General features: G+C 41.6%; 1 protein-coding gene and 1 pseudogene across 2 annotated transcripts; both read right to left on the bottom strand.

The window, feature by feature from the left end:
• Positions 1–4,129: 4,129 nt before the first annotated feature.
• Positions 4,130–7,731, bottom strand: LOC146578810 (low affinity immunoglobulin gamma Fc region receptor II-like; annotated as a pseudogene). The gene is made up of 5 exons (XR_014891521.1): positions 7,108–7,731; positions 6,743–6,778; positions 6,216–6,476; positions 5,651–6,136; positions 4,130–5,274 (listed from the first exon to the last, which is right to left on the bottom strand). The product of XR_014891521.1 is annotated as a low affinity immunoglobulin gamma Fc region receptor II-like (transcript).
• A 2,844-nt stretch (positions 7,732–10,575) lies between these two features.
• LOC146578811 (low affinity immunoglobulin gamma Fc region receptor III-like) lies at positions 10,576–13,358 on the bottom strand. Its single transcript, XM_085268953.1, has 6 exons — positions 13,234–13,358; positions 12,160–12,195; positions 11,347–11,610; positions 11,022–11,267; positions 10,767–10,946; positions 10,576–10,685 (listed from the first exon to the last, which is right to left on the bottom strand). Exons 1-6 carry the CDS (start codon positions 13,262–13,264, stop codon positions 10,576–10,578), a joined length of 867 nt encoding a protein of 288 aa, XP_085125079.1. The 5' UTR covers positions 13,265–13,358.
• Between the last annotated feature and the right edge of the window lie 10,255 nt (positions 13,359–23,613).

A 23,613-nucleotide genomic window follows, 5' to 3' on the forward strand; every position in this document is an offset into this window, starting at 1 on the left:
TACTTACTTCTATTGCTGCTTCTCATGAAATGTGTTCATATTTGGATATTGAGTCATGCTCATTTTTATGTCCACTGTAATCATTAAATGAACCCAACCCACGCCCACTATACACCGTGACTACAGCATGGGGAGTTTTTGCCTGCTGGTACCCATCAGTTGCCTCCAAAGACCCACAGGCTAACCAAACCCAGTAAGACTATTCTTCTTCTTTACCGTGACGGCTGCCTTCACCTCCGGTGTCCACCATCTGGTTCGGGGTTCCCACCATGACACTCACCAATCATTTGTGGCCAAAGAGTCTTGTAACTGCTTCAGCAATGGAGGGATGTGTGTGTGTGAGTCACCGCAAGGTAGCAAGGTTGGTGCAACACACAGGAATCACTCTATTTTTTATATATATAACTGCACTACTCTTCTGTGGCACTAATATTACAGGAAATTATCATGGTTGTTCTGTGAAAGAGGTTAAATATATCCACCAGGTGTGATAATGCACATGTACGTAGGAGGCGCAGGTCCTTAACTTTCCTGAAACGGCACAGTTACACAGTCTGTTCTGAAACCGCTGAAAGACGTTCCTGCTGCTTCCAGTCTGTGGCTGAGGTCAAGCTATTTTTGCTCTTTGTGGATTCTCTCTCTCTCTGACCACAAACTCTGAGCACAAAGAAGAACAAAAAGTGAGATCAAAGGTTACTGACCCCGTAAAAGTGCAAGCTCACAGTTGTAGCGTTAACAGCATAGTGCCACACAATAAACTATACATAACATTATACTTACTGGCATCATTAAAACATTGCGTTCCATCCATACTGTAGTCAAATAATATTTATAATTGTTTTATGTTTGTCAAACAGTGAAAGAGAACAAGATGGAAACTCAATCACAGCAGCAAACATACAAAAGTAAATCCACAAAAACTGAAATAATTGATAAAGACAGAATGTTGTTTAAAATATCTTTTGCAGGTCAATCATAAAATATTATTAAATTATTTTTAATTCATTGATTTTGAACAAACCTTTCCTTAATTTGTGTGCTGAACCCTGTTTACTTTCTATAACGGAAAAAGAAAAGTGATGTCTGGACTAAAGCTAGGTCTAAAATATGGCTCGCAGTGACAGTTTGACAGCTTCTGTTTGTCAGAGCTGTCGAGTGACTTGAGGACAGAAGAGGAAGATGCACATGATTAACCACAGAGCCGTCAGTCATGGAAAACATAAAGCCAACATGTCAGGATGTTTACAGCTACAAAACTACTAAATTATTAACCTAATCAAACTACAAATAGAGTACACAGGTGAACAGAACAATAAGAATTACATCTACTGTCTGTACAGACACTTATGTAAAACTTAAGTCTTTCTTTACTTGTCTTATTAACCCTGCAGGGAAACTTTCATCAGAAACTGGAAACCTCAGAGCTGTTATTGACAATTACATGTGGGGGAAAAGCACTAAAAATAACACAAAAAATCCCACAAAGCATAATAACTACAATGTGCTCATTCATTAAAATATTTCTATATCTACACTATTTAAATATTTAAAGTTGCTAAATATTTAAATAGTAATGATAGCAAAATTTGAAATACCTAAAGTACTTTGATTATTTCTATATCTCTCCTTGCTTTACTCTGTGGTGAACGAGACCGCGTCACATGATACAGTCATGTGACGCGGTCTCCTTTAGTGGTTTCAGTTTTACAGATTTCTTCTTTTTAATGTTTCTGTGATGAACGATGAACAGTGATGAACGGTCAGTTCAGGAATCCATTCAACAAAAGACTTTAATTGGCAAATTAGTTCAAACTTAGTTGTGGCACGAGGGCTTGATGTGAGCTTGAAAATCTTATTTAAAAAAGAAATATCCCTGTAAGTCATGTGACTGTCCGTCACTCATAAATCTCCTTGAAGGAAACACCCACAACACCCACTTGAAGTGGGTGTTGTGGGTGTTATAGCCTGTTCAGCTTCTCTGTTAACAACCTGATCTGGGATCTGTAGAGCAATGAGCAGTGTTGGGAAGGTTACTTTTAAAATGTATTCCATTACAGAATACATGCCCCAAAATGTATTCTGTAACGTATTCCGTTACGTTACTCAATGACAGTAACGTATTCCGTTACGTTACTCAATGACAGTAACGTATTCTGAATACTTTGGATCACTTAATATATTATCATGCTTTTTACAACAACGTGAATGTACTATTGCTGTGTGATTTATTACTATTACTGAAGGTCCGCGACTCCGAACTGTAGTAAAGGGACCTCTGACTAATACGGCGGGGTCCCTGTCGGCTCGTAGCCGAAAACTAGCTTTACTTTGTTGTGTGGGTCAACTTTTCTTGCGAGGTCTACAGTCGAGTCTTAATAGCTTACTTACAACTGGGCTCGTCAGGCACTCTTCTTGGCTGCAGTGGTTATTATTATATTTACATGCTTCCAGCGCCCGTTTTTGCTCGACGACAACTCGTACCTTTCCACTCCCCTTTTTCTCCCTCCTCGCGCTCACAGACCCATAACGTGTACGGCAGTCCATTCTCCCTGCAACACGGACTACACTGCCCATGATGCTACATTCTTTAGAGCTATGCTTGTAGCATTCTGCCTGTTAGCTTAGCACAACAACAACAACAACAACGAAAAGGCGCTCTCTCACCCAGGAAACACACAGTCGCAGAGAGAGAGAGAGCGTCGCCCTGTAACCATGGCAACCGTAACGCTGCCGCCTGGAACAACAGAACGTAGCTGTCAAAGAAAACCCAAACAGTCCTGACCCGCGACAATATGAAACAGGAAAGTACCGCAGTGTAATCCATTTATTTTAACAAAGTAACTGTATTCTGAATACCACCTTTTTAAACGGTAACTGTAACGGAATACAGTTACTCGTATTTTGTATTCTAAATACGTAACGGCGGTACATGTATTCCGTTACTCCCCAACACTGGCAATGAGAGATGCGTTCAGGAACATCTGCGATGCTCTTCTGGATTCTGCTGCTTGCCTGCCTTCTGTTGTTCGTGTGTACAGGTGAGATTTTACTCTTCTATCAAAGCAGCGGCCTCATGTCCCTGTGACTGTGGTCTTGGACTGATTCAACTTTACTCTCACTGTAAACACGTACAACAAAATCAAGAGTTTGAAAGTCTTGACTTTGTCAGTGTTACAGTCAGGTGGGCTGTAGGCAGAGGTGACGATTACTACACTTTAGTGTCCACCGTAAAGTTTGCAGCAGATTTGCATTTTATTCTCACATTTTTGCTTTTTTGTGTTGTTTTTTTAATCACAAGTTTATCATCGTCATCATCCAATAACGTCTGTGATTGGTGCAGGCAGCAGGGCTCATTTTGAGTCATGTGACCTCATTTTAATGTGACAGTCTGAAGCAGATGAAACCAGAAACTGCTAGAATGAAAGTGTGAAAGCAAAAACATTGCTCATAATCTAAAACTTTGGCCACACCTACTAAGAGCCAGGTAGATGTGTCAGTGGTGTTCAATAAGAAATAAAGGTAGTGTTGCTTTTTACATTTTAAAAGTTGAAAAAAATTATTTAAAAAATTCGGTGACGCAGGAACATACCAGTGTCGGATTTTATTCACCAAAAGAACTGATGAGCTTAAGTGCTTCATCATGCTCAACATCACAGCTTCAGGTGAGTCTGCTCTCAGTTCATTAAATAATATAAAGTTAGGATAGAGGTGGAATTTATCTAACAGCCACTCAGCCTAATTGTACCACAGTGCTACAAAGTCCCCAGTGAAACCTGCACCTGCTGTCCTACTTAATAACACAAAAGGTTATTAGGTCATAAACGAGTAGAGCATCATCAGATGATCTCATCTCTGATTCTTGTGCTTTCAAACTCCTTTCCTGTGGAGCTGAGGCACATTCAGTTCAGTGTGATGAGACAGGAAAAAGATATCAACAAATACAAAAAAAATCAGCTTGGTTGGTTTTTTTTCTTCTCATGTGCCCCAAAGCCTCTGAATGAGCTGCTGACATGTTTCAAAGGGTGACAATACTAATGTAATAAGTACACAACTGTTACATTTGTCCTCACACTGTGTCTGCTCTGCAGGTGTCATGGATGAAGAGGATAAACAGATGTGGAGAGACGAGGACAGGTCTCCTTCAGATATAGATGATGTGTCTGTGTGTGCTGTGTTACTTTTTATTGTCATTGTTATTGTTGTTGTTCTAATGTACATAAGGACAAAGGAACAAAGCAAAGTATCCCCCCACTTAAATACATCATTAGTCATGGATACAAATTCTTCTTTGGTTTTACAAACGCGAACAATGTGCCATCACTGAGAGTTAGAAATGTTCCATTGAACAAAACTAAACAGCAGCCAGTATTTGAAGCGTTGTAGAAGTTGGGAAATAATTGTGTCCTGCCTGGTAGCTAGCTTCAGTGCTATGGGAAGGTTATTATAAACACGTTAGCACAATGAAGCTGGAGGATGAGTGCTAACAAGTGTCCCCGATGGGTGGGAACAAATGTATCATTTGGCAGGAAGAACAAACACCAAGTCTACCACGCGGGACTCAAAATTCTGTCCAGTTAATACTTTTTTTTAAATACACTTGCTGTAAAATAAATGGGTTTTTTGTTTTGTTTTGTTTTTAAGGTGTGCTGTTTACCTGTTTCTGAATTTAGACATTGTTAATCAAGTATCTGGTTAACAACTCTTTCAATAGATTTAAATAATAATAATAATATAATATAGTAATATTATATTACACATTTAAATCACGTTTTTACTTTTTCAGTAAGCCTCCTTGATTCTTCTTGTGTGAAGTCTGATAAGGTGGCCTGAAAGTGGGAGGGCAGGAGTTTTAGTCTTTCTTTGGCTGTCACACTTGTTTAAATGTTAACTTTGCCAAATAATGAGGCCAATTCATCAGGTTTTCAATAAATCTGGTTAAACGTTACACATTTTGTCATGATACCAAGTTTCAAGAGGATACCAGAAATATAAACATAACCCAACAGTTCACAAAGATAGCAGTTTCATTGACTTCTGCAACACACAACAACTCTTAAATTGCACTAAAATGAAGAGTGTGTATATCTTACATTTTAGTTCCATCTTAAAGCAATGATTTCACATATAATTCAATCACAGTGATCTGATATCGTGTCTCTTAAGCTCAGAAGTGATGCTCAGTGGTGACCGCCACGATGTCATCCAAGTCCTTAGCTGATCTCTGCCCAGCCTGAGTGGGCGGGGCTGTTACCTTAGAGATGAGCTCATCATTTCCTGTTAGATGAGGTAATTAATAATAATAATAATAATAACTTTATTTTTAAAGTGCTTTTAAACAAAGTGCTGAACAGCTATTTGAAACTAAAAAGATGAATAAATAAAAGGGATAACTAGCAGTACAAGTAAAAACACAATAGTAGTTAAAAACAGTAAGAATTTAAAAACTAAAAGACATAGATTTAAGACATGTAAGATAGGGTGAACAGATGTGTCTTCAACTTAGTTTTAAAAACCTCCACAGAGCATGCCTGCCTAATATTTTGAGGGAGACTATTCCACAAGAATGGGGCACAAAAAGAAAAAGCACGCAATTAAACTTTTTTACATTGAATTGACCACAGTATGTAATCAAGGTAATTTAGACTGTTACCTTTGGCTCTGTGTTGATACAAAGACACCATGAGGAGAGTGGAGATGAAGTATGGAGTGAAAACGACCAGGTAGAAGAAAACTCTCAACACAAGGTCAGCTGGATGGGCAGAAGATGGGAGTGGGGTTGTAGAGGTGAAGAGTGAGCTTGTGGTTGTAGGTTTGCCTGCAGAGAGAATCTCACATGTTCAGGTGAATATGTGGATGAAATAAGAGGTGAAATCAGAGTGAAGCTCCTCACCTGTGACAGTGATCCAGCTGGATGGAGACTCTCCATGACCGCTGATGTCACACTTGTAGAGGCCTTCATCAGACCTGGAAACATGCTGGATGGTCATGTGACCTGTAGGCTGCTTCCTGATGAGGGAGCCATCTTTATAGAAAGCAGCTGGGAGGTTGGAGGGAGTGGTCTTGTTTTTACAGAGCAGAGTGACGTCATCTCCCTCCATCACAGGGAGGACAGGACTCTGCAGGATCACTGATCCACCTCAACACAGAGACAAACTACAGCATTTCATCCATTTACACACAGCTTCATCAACACTAACTCCACACACTCAGCTTACCAGTGACTGTCAGGTTAACCATGTTACTGATGGGACCCTCTCTGGACTCACACCAGTAAACTCCACTGTCCAATGGGAACACAGTGATGTCACAGGAAGAACCAGCTGGTTTTCCCCACCCATCTCCACACTGAGTCCTCTGTTGTTTGCTTGTGTTTCTCCTCAGAGTCCATCCAGCAGAGCTGTCGTCCTCCTCACAGCTCAGAGACACAAAGTCTCCTTCAAAGAACTGAGAGCTGCTGGGACTCACAGTCAGACGAGCTGTGAGGAGGATATACATCAAGTACACAAACTAAATTATCCTCTTGTTGTCAATAACAATCACACAATAAGTGTCAGATAATCTGTGTCTCTGGTTAACATCAAATACTGGATGATTTAGTAAAACTGAAGCTATAATAAGGTCAAACATTACCCAGAGATAAATCACTGTAATGATTATCACATCATGCTACTGCAAAGCATAAAAAAGGACTTTAGGTGTCGTTTATGTCAGGTTTAAACTGTGACAGAAGGTGGTTACTGACCTTGGTTTGTTGAGCAGCTCAGCAGTGAGATCAGAACTAAAGAGAAATGACACTCAGGTTGATTTGAGTTTGACATTTAACCAGATTACAGAAAACAGGTAACCACCAGACTGTGGTGAGTTACACACTGATGCAGAACAAGCACACTCATGAGGAAATTTCGATGTATATTAAGCATTTTTACTCCATATCTTTTACTTTAGCTAGTTGTTGTTTTGAAGACTGTTGAGTTCCTCTTGACCCTCTTTCCTCTTCTCGTTCCCCCCGTGAAAACTGATCTAATACCTCTCTGATTCTACACCAACCTGGATGTTTGTGGTGGAGAATCAACAAATTTTCATACACAGTCATTGCAGTGTACTTACAGAGCAGCCACAGCACAGATGTGTTCTTCATCCTACTCTCGGTGATATCAACACTTTGACACTTCACAGTCACTTAAAGTCAAACCCTCCTCTGTGACGGGATGCCAGAGTTGTGGTTTTCAGCTAACGCACAGGTTTCTCTGTTTTACTGGAATAAAGCAAAGAATAAAGTTTTAACATGTTAAACCTAAACAGCAGGATGGAGAGAAATGAAATCTACATCCAACCTAAAGGGGAACACTGGAACCATTAAACACACACTGTGGGTGAGCGGCTGAAGTCAGTCAGGAAACCACAGACAGAAGTAAATATATGAAAACATCAGTACCTGAGATGCCTTCACTGACAGTCCCTTTATTGAGATTTGAGGACAAACTTTTCTTATGTAATCTGAAATAATCTCCACAGTAACCATCAATGATGTTGTATTTTATTTTATATTTTTATCTTAAACAGCGATGATGTTTCAGGTTTTTGGAAACAGCTTGCATTATTCTGTACATGACTGTGGTTCAGCTGAGAGGAAGTGATCTGCAGGTGGTTTGATTATTGACGAGTGACTGCAGTAATCAGGCTGCTTTAACCACTGACTGTCAGAAACAGATAAAACTTCTCCTGCTGAGACAAAGACCAACACTGTGATTGGTTCTTGTCATCAGTGTGGGAGACACACATTTCCAAAGTCTTTGCTTTAGGATTAAAGGTGACCTGCCACAATCTTTCTCCTCGACTCATCTGCAGGAAACTAGTGGAAGGACGGTGTACTCTTCTGACACATCCTTTTTATATCTTTGTCATGGATTTGTCCAGACATGTTCCTTTATCTCTGGCTCTCATATTTCCCACATCCATTTCCATGCATGCACATGTTTCCGTGCACACGCATGAATAAATGGATGTGATAAGAATAGGAAAGCATCTGATGGATGTTCACTGTACTCACCTGGCCTCTGCAAACACTACATCTCAGTCCAAAAGAGAAGCTCTGGGTGTTTTTAGAACGGGAGATTTATGTCATGGATGTGCAGGCTACAAATCTGCAGCAACAGTGTGATGCTATCATATATCAGCAACCTGTACCCAGTAAAGTGGCCAGTCAGTTTTATTAGTTTCATTAAAGAAAGGAAAGAAAAGAAAGGAGGGGGGGAGTCTGTGAGGATCATAACACAGGAAATATGTACTTCTGTTTCTTCATGTGCTGACGGCCTCTTTGGTCTGTCTCCACTAGAGGGCTGTTAAGAGTCTGCCATAAAGTTTGGAGTCGTTAAAACATTATTTGTGTACTGCCCCTTTGTCTTGTTATTCTTTGCTCAAACACCTCCTTCTGTGATAAAACGACAGCCACTGGTTTCCCCCCATTCAGTCATTCATTAGCTCAGAAAACATGTTTCTTTATAAACCTGAATATGTCTGTGAAGGTTCTCAGTCATCCAGGTCATCGTTTTCTTTGCAAGCTCCTTTGACTATAAACCTGAATATAGAATTAATAAACACAGAGTTATTTGGAACATAGAGACATAAAAACAGCTGGATTGTCAGATTGCTCATGTGAGAATGCCTCCTGTAACAGCTGTATTACTCTGGAATGTAGGAATGTTTGTCTTCCTCCTGGAGTTTACCTCTGCAGGTAGGACGTGTCAATAATCCTCTGGATTTAGTTGATCCTGTTCCTATTTAGTAGCATGAGTTAAATTTCATATTAGAGATGCTGTAGTTTATAGTGCTTGTGATTGGGATGGTGTTTAGGGGGGGTTGTCTAGAGGCAGAGTGAAGGAACACTGAGAGTGGCCGGGCACGGACTGGTAGACGTCCTGTATGTTGTACTAATAGTTTAATTATTTATATAGCACATTTAATTGCAACAGGAGCGTTGTACTACTCTCAGTCAAGAATATCATGAATTCAGGGCCTATGAGAGCTATTTGAAAATATAACTAGCAATATAAAAATGACGAATATGTAAAATTCTTTAAAATTTCATAAGACATGAAACCACTTCAGTTGAGTTAAGTTCATTTTTAATGGCACAAATGGATGACAAGATAAAATCAAAATATTCTCTTTAGGATGAAATCTTAAACACAAGCAAACAAATTTTTCAGTGGCTTAATAAATGTAAAACTCGATCACAAGCATAGGAGCCAAATTTTTGGCACATAAGACAACTTGCTTGTCCTTTGATTAGAAGCTCGGGGTCATAAGTATGTCATGGCTCTACTCGCCATAACAAATCTAACTGTATAATCATTTAATATATATATATATATGGATATATATTATAGTATATATTCATATATGCATATACACATATATCGTATTTACATATTTACAGTTTTCTCTAATTAAAGGTCAGAGGTCAAACTAGGCTGCCTAGGCTGAACCTCCTGTGCTGCCACCTGCTGGTGTTGTGCTGTCATGCAAAGTGCTTTGCAGAGTCACTCAGTCACATCACACACCAATCAGTCTTTTACTGTGATCAGGTTCTGACAGTAACATGAACACGATGATCTCAGGACCTTTTTGAACATGAATACAGCTCATATGAAACTGTTTGCACTCCACAAAGCCCTGAGTTCAAAGGTCAGCGAGTCAACTTTCAGAACTTTTGTCTCATCAATGATCAGATTCAGTTAATGTCAAAGTTTCAAAGTTTCAGTCACATTCATTTTATTATTTAACAAGACACAGACATAAGTATCTATAATTCTCTTCATGGTATAAAAACACATCTGAATATCAAAACTGCATTCACTTAGAAAAATATTTGTCCTTGTAAAGTCAGTGACATAAAACAACACAGTGTCTGCGGTATATGACCTGAGAAGAAGCCAGAACATGTACAGCTGCTCAATCATCAAATAAATGCTCTTATGAAATAAATAACTTATCCAAGAGAGTGAGAACTTAGATGATCCAAAACCTCAATTAGGCCTACTAAAACTGCTTTTTCTCAGATTTGGATGCATGAGGGCAAAAAGATAAACAACAAGCCTGTGCAACCACGAAAAAGAGACTCAGAATAACAGGTTAGAGAGGCAAAAAGATACAAAAGTATTTCTGTCTGGGCTGTCTTCTTTAAGAGGGGAAGGAAAGATGGGAAGTCCAGTTAATCTGAAGTGCAATTTTTGAAGTTCACAGTCCAGGGTGGTGCTGCAGGCAAAGCTGAGAGCAACCACACCACAGATGGCTGACGTAAAGCCACACTAGAAGTTTCCACTGCACCTGAAAGTCGGCAGGCTGTGATGAGTTTGATGTCTGTAGAAAAATGTGCACAGAGAGCAGCAGAGTTGTGCCTTTGTGGGTTTCCTCTCATGGTCGAAAAACACGCATGCTACGGTAACTGGTGACACCCTCACGCTGTGAGCCGACAGAACAAAGCAAACTTCAGAGGTTCACAGTAACAAAGCAGGGTTTATGACTTCACACAATGCGATGAGAACCACTAAGGAAGCAGAAACTCTGTGCAGCTCAGAACTGGTGCTCAGCGGTCACCACCACAATGTCATCAGAGTCCTCAGCCAATCTCTGCTCAGCACTGGCTGATGGTGTTATTACCTTGGAGATGAGAAGGTCATTTCCTGTCACATGTGGTGATCAGACAGGTTTTAACAACACAAAAGCAATCAAAATTGATAAACAATCCATTTTGGTGGCGTTACCTTTGGCTCTGCGTCGATATAAAGACACCATGAGGAAAGTGGAGATGAAGTATGGAGTGAACACCACCAGGTGACAGACCAGTCTGATCACAGGATGGAAGGAGGTGGAGTCAGGGGGCAGCGCAGAGGTAGGGGATGGAGTTACAGAGGTGGTGGGTGAGGTTGTGTTTGTAGGTTTATCTGCATAGAGAATCTCACATGTTCAGGTGAATATGTGGATGAAATAAGAGGTGAAATCAGAGTGAAGCTCCTCACCTGTGACAGTGATCCAGCTGGATGGAGACTCTCCATGACCGCTGATGTCACACTTGTAGAGGCCTTCATCAGACCTGGAAACATGCTGGATGGTCATGTGACCTGTAGGCTGCTTCCTGATGAGGGAGCCATCTTTATAGAAAGCAGCTGGGAGGTTGGAGGGAGTGGTCTTTGTTTCACAGAGCAGAGTGACGTCATCTCCCTCCATCACAGGGAGGACAGGACTCTGCAGGATCACTGATCCACCTCAACACAGAGACAAACTACAGCATTTCATCCATTTACACACAGCTTCATCAACACTAACTCCACACACTCAGCTTACCAGTGACTGTCAGGTTAACCATGTTACTGATGGGACCCTCTCTGGACTCACACCAGTAAACTCCACTGTCGAGTGGGATGATGTGACTGATAGTGCAGGAAGAACCAGATGAGCTCCCCCAGTCAGCTCCACACTGACTCCTGGTGTCTCTGCTTGTGTTTCTCCTCAGAGTCCATCCAGCAGAGCTGTTGTCCTCCTCACAGCTCAGAGACACAAAGGCTCCTTTAAAGAACTGAGAGCTGCTGGGACTCACAGTCAGACGAGCTTGTGAGGAGGAGTAAATGTAATTATTATTTTAGTAATAACTTTATTTGTGTCAAAGTTTCATAAAAAAATCTTAAAGAGACATACAAAACCCAGCACACAGTATATTCAAACATAAGTTCTTTAATTCATTAATTCTTTCACAAGCAATTTTGTGAATCACAGCCAAACATTAGGGGTGAATCTTCAAGAAAATCCAAACCAAACTAAAACATTTCCAGCAGTTCTTTAAAAGATAAATGTTCAGTCTGGTCGCGATTTAAACTAAGGTTGTGATGCAGTTAGAAGGCTTTGATGAGATCAGATAGACTGCTAGAATAATGTCTCTGCAGGAGCCTGATCATCTTCAGCTTTGTTTATGATTAAAATCAAGAGACGCAAGAATTTGGTGATAAGTAATTACTGACGTGTCATATTAGCCTAACAGCAACATTTAAAATGAATAAAAATATAAACATCTCTGAGAAATGCACAGGACATAATTCACTAATACGGCATAAAACTCAGTCAGTTTTATTTAAGTGAAGCTCTTACTGTGAGGTTACTGACCTGGGTTTGTTGTGTGCAACAGCAGTGAGATCAGAACTAAAGAGAAATGAGAAATCTTCAGGTTAGTTTAAATTTATGTAAAACAATAAATAAAGCTCTGGCGTCCACAGATATGATCAGTTTGGTTTAAATAATGCTTTCTACTTCTACTCCGTTATTTTTGGATGCAAATAATCCCTTAATATTCTGCACCATGGATTTTAAACTTTCTGCAGGCTATGATTACCACGTTACTGTGAATCATTTTCTGTGTGGACACAGCAAAGGTAGCAGCCAGGTGATCAAATGCACTTGACAGACAAACTGATATTTTGGAAGTTTGTTGGTCCGGAGCATTCAGGTGTGTTTTAACACAGTGCCACAATCTTTCCAGGAGTGAATGTCCCAGCAAATTTACATCAAGGTCAGACTCTGCAGCGCTCAGAGAAACTGTAAGAGCTACATGTCAGACTCCACAGGCCTCAGTTAGCATGTTAGATAATAAAGATCATGACAGTGCAAGAACCAAAGAGATGAGAGATGATTGGCTATGATGCTCACAAACCTCAATGAAGTGAAAAGACACTGTGAAGAAGATTTGGCCGATATTCCCCCATAATGATGTTAGAGACTGATGTGGTCATACAGAAAAACTAAAGAGGGCTTCAGTAGCTAATGAATGATGGGGTGTACTTAGTTTTTCACATAACATTAAAGTGACTCATTAACACATCATTAAGTGTGACTCATTAACGTAATGGATGTGGTTCTGAATATTGCATTTTAACTATTGTAAGTATGCTTTTACTCTATAACTGTTCCTAAAGAGTCTTGTTTTCACCACTCTCATGCAACAAAGTTTCATGCCACACATCTGTATGAAGACTGCACATTAACCTATAAATCAAGTATCTACACTGACTTTACTTATTATGAATTTTTCAGATTTCCTCTTTAACCTTCTTCCTTCTACTTGGCCTCCTCTGTGTCGCCTCATCTATATAAAACTCCTTTGTTTCTACACAAAAATGTATGTTTGTGATGGAGACACATCAGAGAGCTTTTTTACAGCTATAATCATTGCGATGTACTTACAGAGCAGCGTTAGCAGAGGTGTTTTCTCCATCGAGCCTCTTGGTGAAATCAGACCAGCAGTTTACAGTCACTCAAAGTCAAACCCTCCTCCTCTTCTTCTGTCACAGGATGACATGTTGCATTTTGAAAAAGAAGGGCTTTCTGTTCGATGGCAACAAAGCAGATAAACAAAGTTGTAAAATGGTCAAACTAAATGATAAATTAAACTGGAAACTAAATTGGAACAAAATCAGTTGATCCTACATGGAAGAAAAGGTCCCTCCTCATCAGACTAACTCTGAAGACTCTGAGATCTGAGGCAAAACTCGGAGCAACAATTTTGATTAGAGAATATCTTAAAAGTGAAAAACAAAAGAAACCAAATGGCTGAGTTATCTTAAACACTGGGAGGAAAAAGCAGCTTCTTCCTGTGGCTGTGGTTTTGCTGAGCAACTGAAAGGAAGTGAGCTACAGGTGGCATTATTACTGCTCGCCTGACACCTTCTCTCTGCTTTAGCGAGAGTCTTGTCATCAGAAAGTGAAAGTATCCAGATCTCCAGGTTTTCGAAAGTTCTATAATTCTTTTTTCTTTCAGTATTGTCTGTTTTTCTCTCATTTTCAATCCAGGCCTTTGCCTGATCATTTTCAGAGAAATGTTTCCTTTTCTGTTTTGTTTAACATTAAAAAGTCGGATAACGTAATGATTATTAATAATAATAATAATAATAAAATTGAGTTTCAGTTTCGACAGCAGTTAGTTGATGGCGTCCTCACAACATTTAATATGCAATATACATCTTCATGGCCCTTACAAAGGGGCTCATTCCATATATTTTTTGCATTAGATGGTGCATTTCCATTCATGACTGGATGCTTTGGTAAACATGGAGGTTTTACAGCTGCTTATAAACAGGTCCCATTAATTGTCTTTATCCTCCCTCTAACCACTACACACCAACTGAAGGGGTAGTCAAGCTGATATTCAAGTCTCATGACAAACGCGTACCCCTCCCCCTTTCTTTTGTCACTGACACTGCACTTAAACAGGCTCTCTCATAAGCAGGACAACAGAAGCTTAATGTTACAAAGTCAAACATCAGAATATGGCATCCAGCTGCTCGGGCTCCAAATAAAGTTCAGTTTCTTCTTCTTTCAGCTAAGCAACTTCTCAACCTTTGGACTAAAAAATAAAAATTGTCTTTGTTTCTTTGTTTGAGACAAGGGACTTTTCTAAAACACGAGCTCATAATTGACTCTATAAATAGCGTCGTTAAAAGGGTATGGGGCTCATGTGAGTCAGAGCGGCCTGTCACTACCCGATCCGTACCGGAAACCCGATCGGTACCCCGCATGCGCGAAAGGTGTCTACTTCCGGTCGAAGCGTTTTATGGTAGTTACGGGTCAGAGTATCTGTTAAGATGTTAAGAATAACAAGTATCTCTTAAAATGTTTCAATATAATTTATACAAAAACGAAAAATAAAAAGACAGTTACGGATCAGGACTCCCGATCCTTACTGCGCATGTGCAAAGTCGGACCAAATCGGGTCTACCCGATCCGTACCGCGCATGTGCAGGGGTTTTCTTCTTCTTCTGTTCGTTTAAATGACTATGTGCACGTTAGCATATGCTACTTCCGGTGCGGAAACTCCTGTGGGGAGCTTTGTTTCCAGGGTCCTATTTGCGCCTTTTTTACGGTCCTGTTGCATCTTCAAAAAATAAAAATACAATAACTGAGTATCGTTGCACTGGTTTACTGAACCTTTCTTTCAGGGCATGTACAGAACATGAGCATCCATTTTCTACTGCCTCCTACAGGACACACACTTCTTCCACTTCCTTACACATTAATGTAACACAGAACTAATACTGCCTCTCCTGACATTACCATTGTAACAACACACTCATTCTGTTTCTTTCAGAAGAATAACAGGAACTTAGGATCTATGAATAATAACTATTATGTATACTCACATATATATATAACCACTTATTTCTTGCGATACCACATCTCCTCCCCCCTTAAGTCAACAACTCCCTTGACTTACAAAATAACTGTTTATCTAAAGAATGCTTAACAAGCAATCAACATGTAATTAAGGTAACCATACAACCATACAACTGTACATAGGTTTCCATGTTTCTCTTTTTTTTTTTCTAACTAGGAAGGTACGTCCTTCCTGTGAGATCAGAGCGCATTGTTGCTCTATTTCTGGAAGATCTCACACTACCTAACAAAGTCCTTTAAAGTCTCTGGTGGACGTCTCTCTCTCTGGGAACGTCGCAACACGGGTGTCACTGAGGAGTCTCCGGGAGCTGGAGTCTCCGGAGCATAAGGCAACTCCATTGCCGGAGGTTGTGGCGATGTGTCCAACTCCAATGGCAAGCAGCACTCAGGCACTGATTCTTTGTCAAGCAATGGCTCCACCTCCCTGTCTGGTGTACTGGGAACAGTGTCAGCCACTCTTGCTCTCACCTGATCCACGTGCCGCTTCACAGTTTGACCTGATCCAATGGTAACAATGTAAGACACTGGACCCGATGCTCTCACAATGACTGCGGGAATCCACTTCGGGCCATAGGAGTAGTTTCTGATGAAGACCTTGTCTCCTGGTGTGAAACTTCTCAGTCTTTTCTTGGTGTCATGATTTTCTTTCTGTTTCAATTGTTTGTGCTGCACTTTTGTTTTCACATCAGGCATGAGCAAGTCCAAAACTGATCTGAGTCTCTGTGACATCATCAACTCTGCAGGTGATAAACCAGTAGTGGCATGCGGTGTGATGCAATAACTGAACAGAAATCGGGACAGTCTGGTTTGCAAGGTATCACCTTTGACTTTCTTCATCCCCTCCTTAAAGGTCTGGACCGCCCTCTCAGCCAGCCCATTTGAAGAAGGGTGGAAAGGTGCTGATCTTACATGGTCAATTCCATTCTGCTTCATGAATGACTCAAATTCAGCACTTGTGAAACATGTTCCGTTGTCTGAAACTAACATTTTAGGTAGTCCAAACACACTGAAACTCTGGCGCAGTTTCTCTATAGTTACCTGTGATGTAGAGGATTTCACAGGGTAAATGTCCATCCACTTGGAATGAGCATCCACAATGATTAGAAACATCTCCCCGAGGAAAGGCCCTGCATAGTCCACATGGATTCTGGACCATGGTGACTCCGGCCACTCCCAAGGGTGTAATGGTGCAGTAGGTGGTGACTTGGAGTGTTTCTGACACTCCTCACATGCCTGCACTTCTCTTTCAATGTTCTCATCCATCCCTGGCCACCATACATACGACCTTGCCAAGCCTTTCATCTTCGACATGCCTGTATGAGTCTGGTGCAGGAGTTTCAATATTTTGTCTCGGCCTTTGGTGGGAATAATTACTCGGGCTCCCCAGAGCACGCAACCATCCCTCACATCTCTGTCGATACGGCTTTAAACAGGCATCGGTCTCAGTTGGCCAGCCTTTTAAGGTGTACTCATGGACTTGCGACAACAAGACATCCTTAGCTGTCCATCGTTTGATCTGTGCAGTGTCCACTAATGTGTCATCCAGTACATCCATCATCAAAACCTGCTCAGCCATCTCTTGCTCAGGTGCTGAGTCTGGTACCGGCAACCGGCTGAGCGCATCCACGTTTTCATGATGTTTTCCTGGCTTGTACCTGATGTTGTACTCGTAAGCACTCAATGTCACGGCCCATCTTTGTACTCTTGGTGAGCCCATCTGAGGTATAGGCTTCTTTTCATTGAACAGTGAGATTAGGGGTTTATGATCTGTGTAAATCGTGAAAACTCGGCCATACAAGTATTTGTGAAATTTCGTGATGCCAAATATTACAGCTAGACCTTCTTTGTCAAGCTGAGAATACTTTTTCTCAGCAGGAGAGAGTGTGCGTGACATGAACCCCAAAGGTCTCTCGCTTCCATCCTCCATCTTATGTGACAATACGGCGCCTACGCCGTATGGGGATGCATCACATGAGAGAACCAACTCACGGTCAGCAGAATAATGAACTAACAGCTCTGCTGAGTTCAACAGGTTCTTAGATTTCTGGAATGCTTCCTCTTGTCTCTTTTGCCATGTCCACCGTACCTCGTGTCTCAAAAGTTCATGTAAGGGTGCCAACAGGGTTGCCAGGTTTGGAAGGAATTTGTTGTAGTAATTTAGCAAACCTAAGTATGCTTTCAGTTCAGTGACATTTGTGGGGGCAGCTGCGTCCATGATTGCTTTAACTTTGTTTTCCACTGGGTGGAGCCCCTGGGCGTCCACTATGTGCCCCAAGTACTCCATTTTCTCTTGCATGAAGGCACACTTGCACCTCTTTAACCTCAACCCAGCTTCCTCCAACCGGGTCAACACCTCATCCAGGTTCTGTAGATGGCTTACTTCATCCACTCCAGTCACTAAGATGTCATCTAAATACACTGCTACATGAGGTATCCCCTTCAAAAGACTTTCCATGGTCCTCTGGAATATTGCTGGAGCAGAGGCCACTCCAAAAGGCAATCTATTATACGTGAACAGCCCCCGAGATGTGTTTACTGTCACGGACTTTTTCGATTCGTCATCCAAGAGGATTTGCTGGTAAGCGTGGCTCATGTCTAATTTTGAGAACTGCTTACCCCCGGACAGTGTGGCAAACAAGTCCCCCATTCTGGGTATGGGGTACTGCTCCAGTGAAGCCACGGTATTTACAGTAAGCTTGTAATCCCCACACAGTCTTATTGTCCCTGTGGGCTTCAGGAGTGGCACTACTGGTGCCGCCCATTCAGCATATTTCACTGGCGAGATGATGCCTTCTTTCAACAGTCGGTCTATTTCCTCATCGACTTTTGCTCGCATAGCAAAGGGGACAGAACGCGGACGGAAGAAGCGTGGGGTGGCATCACTTTTCACATGAATAGCAGCTTTCATTCCTTTCAGGGTGCCCAACTCCTCTTTGAACACATTTTCATGTTTACTTAACACTTGCTGAAGTGTTTTTTCTGTTGTTTTGACTTGGTGCAGCTTTCTGTTGTTAGGACTGTTTTTCACTTCACCCCAGTCCAATTTAATTTCCTCGAGCCAAGCTCGACCTAGCAAGCTGGGGCCGTCGCCTTCGACCACCACCAGGGGCAGATGTTTTTTCTGCTGCTTGTATTTGACGCTGACTCGTGTTGCACCAATCACCTTAACAGGATCCCCTGTATAAGTTTCGAGCTTGATTTTGATGGGCTGCAGGCTGGGGGGCTTGCTGTCTTTCCCTGTTTCTCTGAATGTTGCTTCGTTCATGACTGTTAGGCAACATCCAGTGTCTATTTCAAAGTTCACCTTTTTTCCATCAATTTGCATATCCACAGTGTAGGGGTCTACTCTTCTTAAGTGTACCACACTGCCATGCCCTAACTTGAACAGTTTTCTGTTGTGCCCTTGACTGCACTTGACACAGTTCAACATGAAAGAGTCATCTTCAGAGCTATCAGTTTTGTTGTTATCTGCTTTCTCGCCCACATTGTGAGTACTGTAGTGTGAACTCTGCTTTTTTTCTTTCTTTACATATGTCGATCCATACTTTTTCTGGTTCAGTTTAGTCTTGCTTCTACAAGCTCTAGCTATGTGTCCCACTTTACCACAAGCATGACATTTTTCTTGTTTGTACTTAAAGTCTGCTGCTGTGTGCTTGGTTCCTTTGCAACGATAACACTCTTTATTTTCTGCTTTAAAGGTACGACTCTCCTGTTGTCCTCTAGTGAGACTGAAACATTTTGCTGATGCCCCTGAGGTCTGCAGATCCTGTGCATTTTTATTTGCAGTCTCCATGGCTACTGCAATTGACAGAGCCTTGTCAAAAGTGAGATCTATTTCTGACAAGAGACGTCTCTGAATTCGGTCATCCTTAATTCTCTCAACATCTGTTGTAACCTGTTGCAATAGTTACAATCCTGTGCCAGGCGACGCAGCTCCGCTACATATTCCATGACGGTTTCATTCGGCTTGCGGGAGCGAGAGTCGAACTTATACCTTTGCACAATTTCACTGGGCTTCGGATCGAAGTGATTTTTCATCAGAAGCACCAGCTCTTGGAAGGTTTTGTCTTTGGGCTTGGCCAGGCTGAGAAGGTTTCGCATCAAGCTGTACGTCGCTGCTCCGACGACACTTATTAATATCGCTCTTTGTTTCTCTGCATCGTCGATCCCGTTACCTGCGAAAAACTGCTCGAGTATTTCCGTATACTCATCCCAAGTCTGATTCTTTGGATCGAACGCTACTAGCGTGCCAATTGTAGCCATTTCCGCTTCGAGGTCACTGCCTTCTATTTCCAGCCGAAAACTTTTGCATTCTTTGAAAAGCTAGCCAAACCTGTAGCCGACTCCATCAATTTTTTTTCTTCTCTTTTCTTTCAGTCCGATCGCCCAAACTCCTTCCCCCTAAACGTCCTCGTCGCCAAAAAGATGTTGCATCTTCAAAAAATAAAGATACAATAACTGAGCCTTACACCGGAGTATCGTTGCACTGGTTTACTGAACCTTTCTTTCAGGGCATGTACAGAACATGAGCATCCATTTTCTACTACCTCCTACAGGACACACACTTCTTCCACTTCCTTACACATTAATGTAACACAGAACTAATACTGCCTCTCCTGACATTACCATTGTAACAACACACTCATTCTGTTTCTTTCAGAAGAATAACAGGAACTTAGGATGTAGGTATCCACGTTGGTTGAGTGTGGAGTGAGTGCATATGAGAGCATGAGGGGGGGAATGGATGTTTGTATCTGTGTGTGCCTGTATGTCTGTGTCTATATGTCAGGTTGGGTATCAGACGCCACCTCTCTGGGGACACCTCAGGCCCTCCAAGGTTTGGAGGCCTATCTCCCTCTACCACCACTTCCCCTGCCGGTGGCGGACTCCCTCAGGTGTCGGTGCGTTGGTGGTTCTTTGTGTCTGGGGGTGGGCGTCCGGGTACACACCGGCTCACTCCGTGGCGGCCGCTTATCGGGGCCTGGAGCCTGGGGCTCGCTCGGGCCCCTTCGGGGGTGGGGTGCCCCCGGCCTCTCGGCCTGGGGCTCGGTCACTCAGGCACAGCTGGCGGCCGGCGGAGCTCACGGGCGCGTCACTGCAACCCCCCCTGACTTCTGCTCCGCGGCTGCTGAGTGAGCCCTCATCTGGGACTCTCCTCAGCTCTTACTGGAACAGTGGCGCGGCTGCCCCTCTGTTGGTCTTCCATGGTTTCTTGTGTTCTGGGGGCCTCTGGATGTCTGAAGTTTTGATCTCCTCCATACCTGCTTCACACCCTGGAGGACGGGGCTGTGGCCCCCCCACACTCCCTAGCAGATCGTTACATGGAGAAACCTTTGGAATACAAGCGCGCTGATCCACACAGGTATGCACACGGGTGTTCACTGCTCGTAGACCCAAATTACACCTTTCTTGGCCGCTACTTCGAAGCACATCTGTCCTGCGTGCTGCACAACAACATTGAATATTTAGTATTTACTGCTGTTTACACTTAGCTAGATTAATGCGATGGTGTTGTGTTTAGTATGTTGCTTTGTTTCTTTTTTTTTTTTTTTGTCTTTTTTTGCTTGTTTTCTATTCTTCTCTCAACAGGTGATCCAGGAGATTTTTATTTTTTTTCTCCCCCCCTTTCTCACTGTCCCTCTCCCCTTCTGTTTTTCCTTTCCTTCCTCTTTCTTTCTCCCTTTCCTATCTCTCACTCATGTCTGTCCCGTCTGTAACATCTGGAAATAAAATATAATAAATAATAAAAACAAAGATCGACCAAATGGACCAATACGGCAATGCCACGATGATCCATTTGGCAAAGTAAATCCATTAGGTATCCTTGTTGGTCTTCAGACAACAATTCTGATGGCTAAAGAACCAAATGGGACAGGCAAAAAAAAAAAAAAAAAAAAGGATGTAGGTATCTATGAATAATAACTATTATGTATACTCATATATTTATATAACCACTTATTTCTTGCAATACCACAGGTCCAAAACAAGTTAAGCAAATGAATGAATCAAGCGGCGATTTACATTTCTATAGATGTCTTTGGCATTTACCCAATATATCTGTAAATGATGTTCATCAACTTGTCGATATTTTTCCCCCGCGCCTCAGGGCAAAAGAGAAAAGGGATTCAAATGTTACATTTCTCAGCTGTCCCTCGTTTATCGCGGGTGTTATGTTCTAAAAATAACCAGCGATAGGTGAAATCAAGTAGCCAATTTTATTTTTTGAGGGTGCAAAACGTTTCGTGGACATCGTGGACATACAGTACTGCACTTCAGAGTCACACTGCTAGCGATCGATGCAGCGATTCTGTACTGTACAGGAGAGACGTCACGGAGGAGATCGTCTGCAGCGATCAGGACGCAGGACACAATGTGACGTAAAAAAAAGCATGCAAACTTGAACTAAAAAAATCCGCGAAACAGCGAGGTGAACCGCATTATAGCGAGGGACCGCTGTAATTTTGAAGGTAAGTCACAACATACCCTTCGTAAATAGAAACCGTTACCAGCAATCATTCATTTTTTGTGTGGCTTTTTTCACGGTTTGTTAACATGCTAGGTGTGTACTTAACAAATTTCCCACGTATGGGACTAATAAAGGTTATCTTATCTTATCTTACTTGACTAGCTGATATCGACATAATGGGGGAAACATCTGGTTTGACTATTCTTCACCTGTAGTTTGAATGCTGAACATTTGCCTGTTTAAATCATAAGACCAGTCACTATACAGAGATGTGCTTCTGAATGTGGACGATGTGTCTTCTGCTGCAGTGATGCAGTTCTGCTTGTGTTGAGTGATGTAAACAACTGATCAATCTAAACGCTTTAAACGTCAAAATTGATCATTATGTAACCGAGGACAAGGGCTGAGTAAACAGGGCAAAGAAATAAATTGATCATTTATTTATTAAATGAGTTAGACATACAAATTCCCAGTTATTTCCAGACAGGACTTACGACACATCCTGCTGATATCCCAGCTGCACATGAGACTTACCACACAAACTGTGCGAAACAACACTGCAACCCGTCACACCCCGCTTAGCGACACTGCAATCGTGGCCTGTGATCTGGGAGATAAAGGGAAGTGGCACAAACAATTAAACAAAAAACAAAAAGAGAGGTTAGTCCGCCCTTACACAACTTACTCTCAATCAATAACCGCCTTTACGGCTGGACGGACTAACCAAAACAAAATTACAAATCAATCCAAAGAACGAAAAAAGGACAGCAGAGACAGCACATAATATTGATCAGTTTCCCTGCGCGCAGTCGATCTAGGGCTTGATCAATTCTTCTATTAGAATTCGTGGTCACAAGACAGTATACCCACTCGCACCTGAGTGAATTAATTGCCTCTGGTTTTTTTTCCACAGAAGAGCGCTGACTTCACCCCACACACCCACTAACTTTTCACAGCTCTTCAGCCAATCACCTAGCAGAGAGCAACAACTGCCAGGTGACACTTGTTACAATTAGATTTTTTATGACACAACAGCAGTGAGTGTTCCCAGCTTTGCAGTAGCGATTGACCGCAAAGTAAAGCTACCGGAAATGCACAACCCCACATCCGGTCTCAAACCAGGAAGTTAGCATTTTCTCGTGCACATAGTCAATGGCAGTTTACTCCCCAGTGACACCTTAGGACACTACTACCTTACTTGACTCCTTAGAAGAAAGAATTAATTTCTGGCTCTCCAAATACCCAAATTCAGTCCTCTTAATTGGTGGAGACTTTAACATTGCTTTAGACAATACGGTTGATAGGTGGCCTCCAGGGCCGCAGTCTTCATACAGTGCAAACTTAAAAAATTTCATGGGAAAATTTAATCTTGTGGATATTTGGAGAGAAAATTTTCCAGATGATAGACTCTTTACTTGGAGCAATAAGACAGGATCCAGGCAATCACGTATTGACTTTTGGCTTGTTTCTGACTGTATTGATAAAGATAATATTACCGTTAATATACTTGCCACCCCCCTCACTGATCATAGAGCAATTTACATTAATGTCCAAATGTTTACACTGGATAATATACCTCATAAATTCTCTTATTGGAAGTTAAATAATTCTTTACTAAATGATAAAATGGTTAACATGCAGATTAATAACTTAATTGTTTATTATTGGAACAAAGCGAACAGAGAGAAGTCCTTTTGTACCAATTGGGAACTTTTTAAATTTGAAGCATGCAAATTCTTGAGAAGATATGGGAGTCAAATTGCTAAATTAAGGAAAGCTGAAGAACAAGAACTAATAAGCAGAATTGCCTCTTATTACCACAAGTCCCCTGAAGAAATCTCAGAGAAAGATAAATTAAGTTTACTAGAACTTCAAAATAAATTGGACGGTTTATATCGACGCAAGGCTGAGGGTGCTTTCATAAGATC

Source organism: Mchenga conophoros, linkage group LG3 (genome assembly GCF_057382185.1).
Source record: "Mchenga conophoros isolate Kocher_MC1m ecotype Shallow Benthic linkage group LG3, M_conophoros_male_GT1.1, whole genome shotgun sequence".
NCBI lineage: Eukaryota > Metazoa > Chordata > Actinopteri > Cichliformes > Cichlidae > Mchenga > Mchenga conophoros.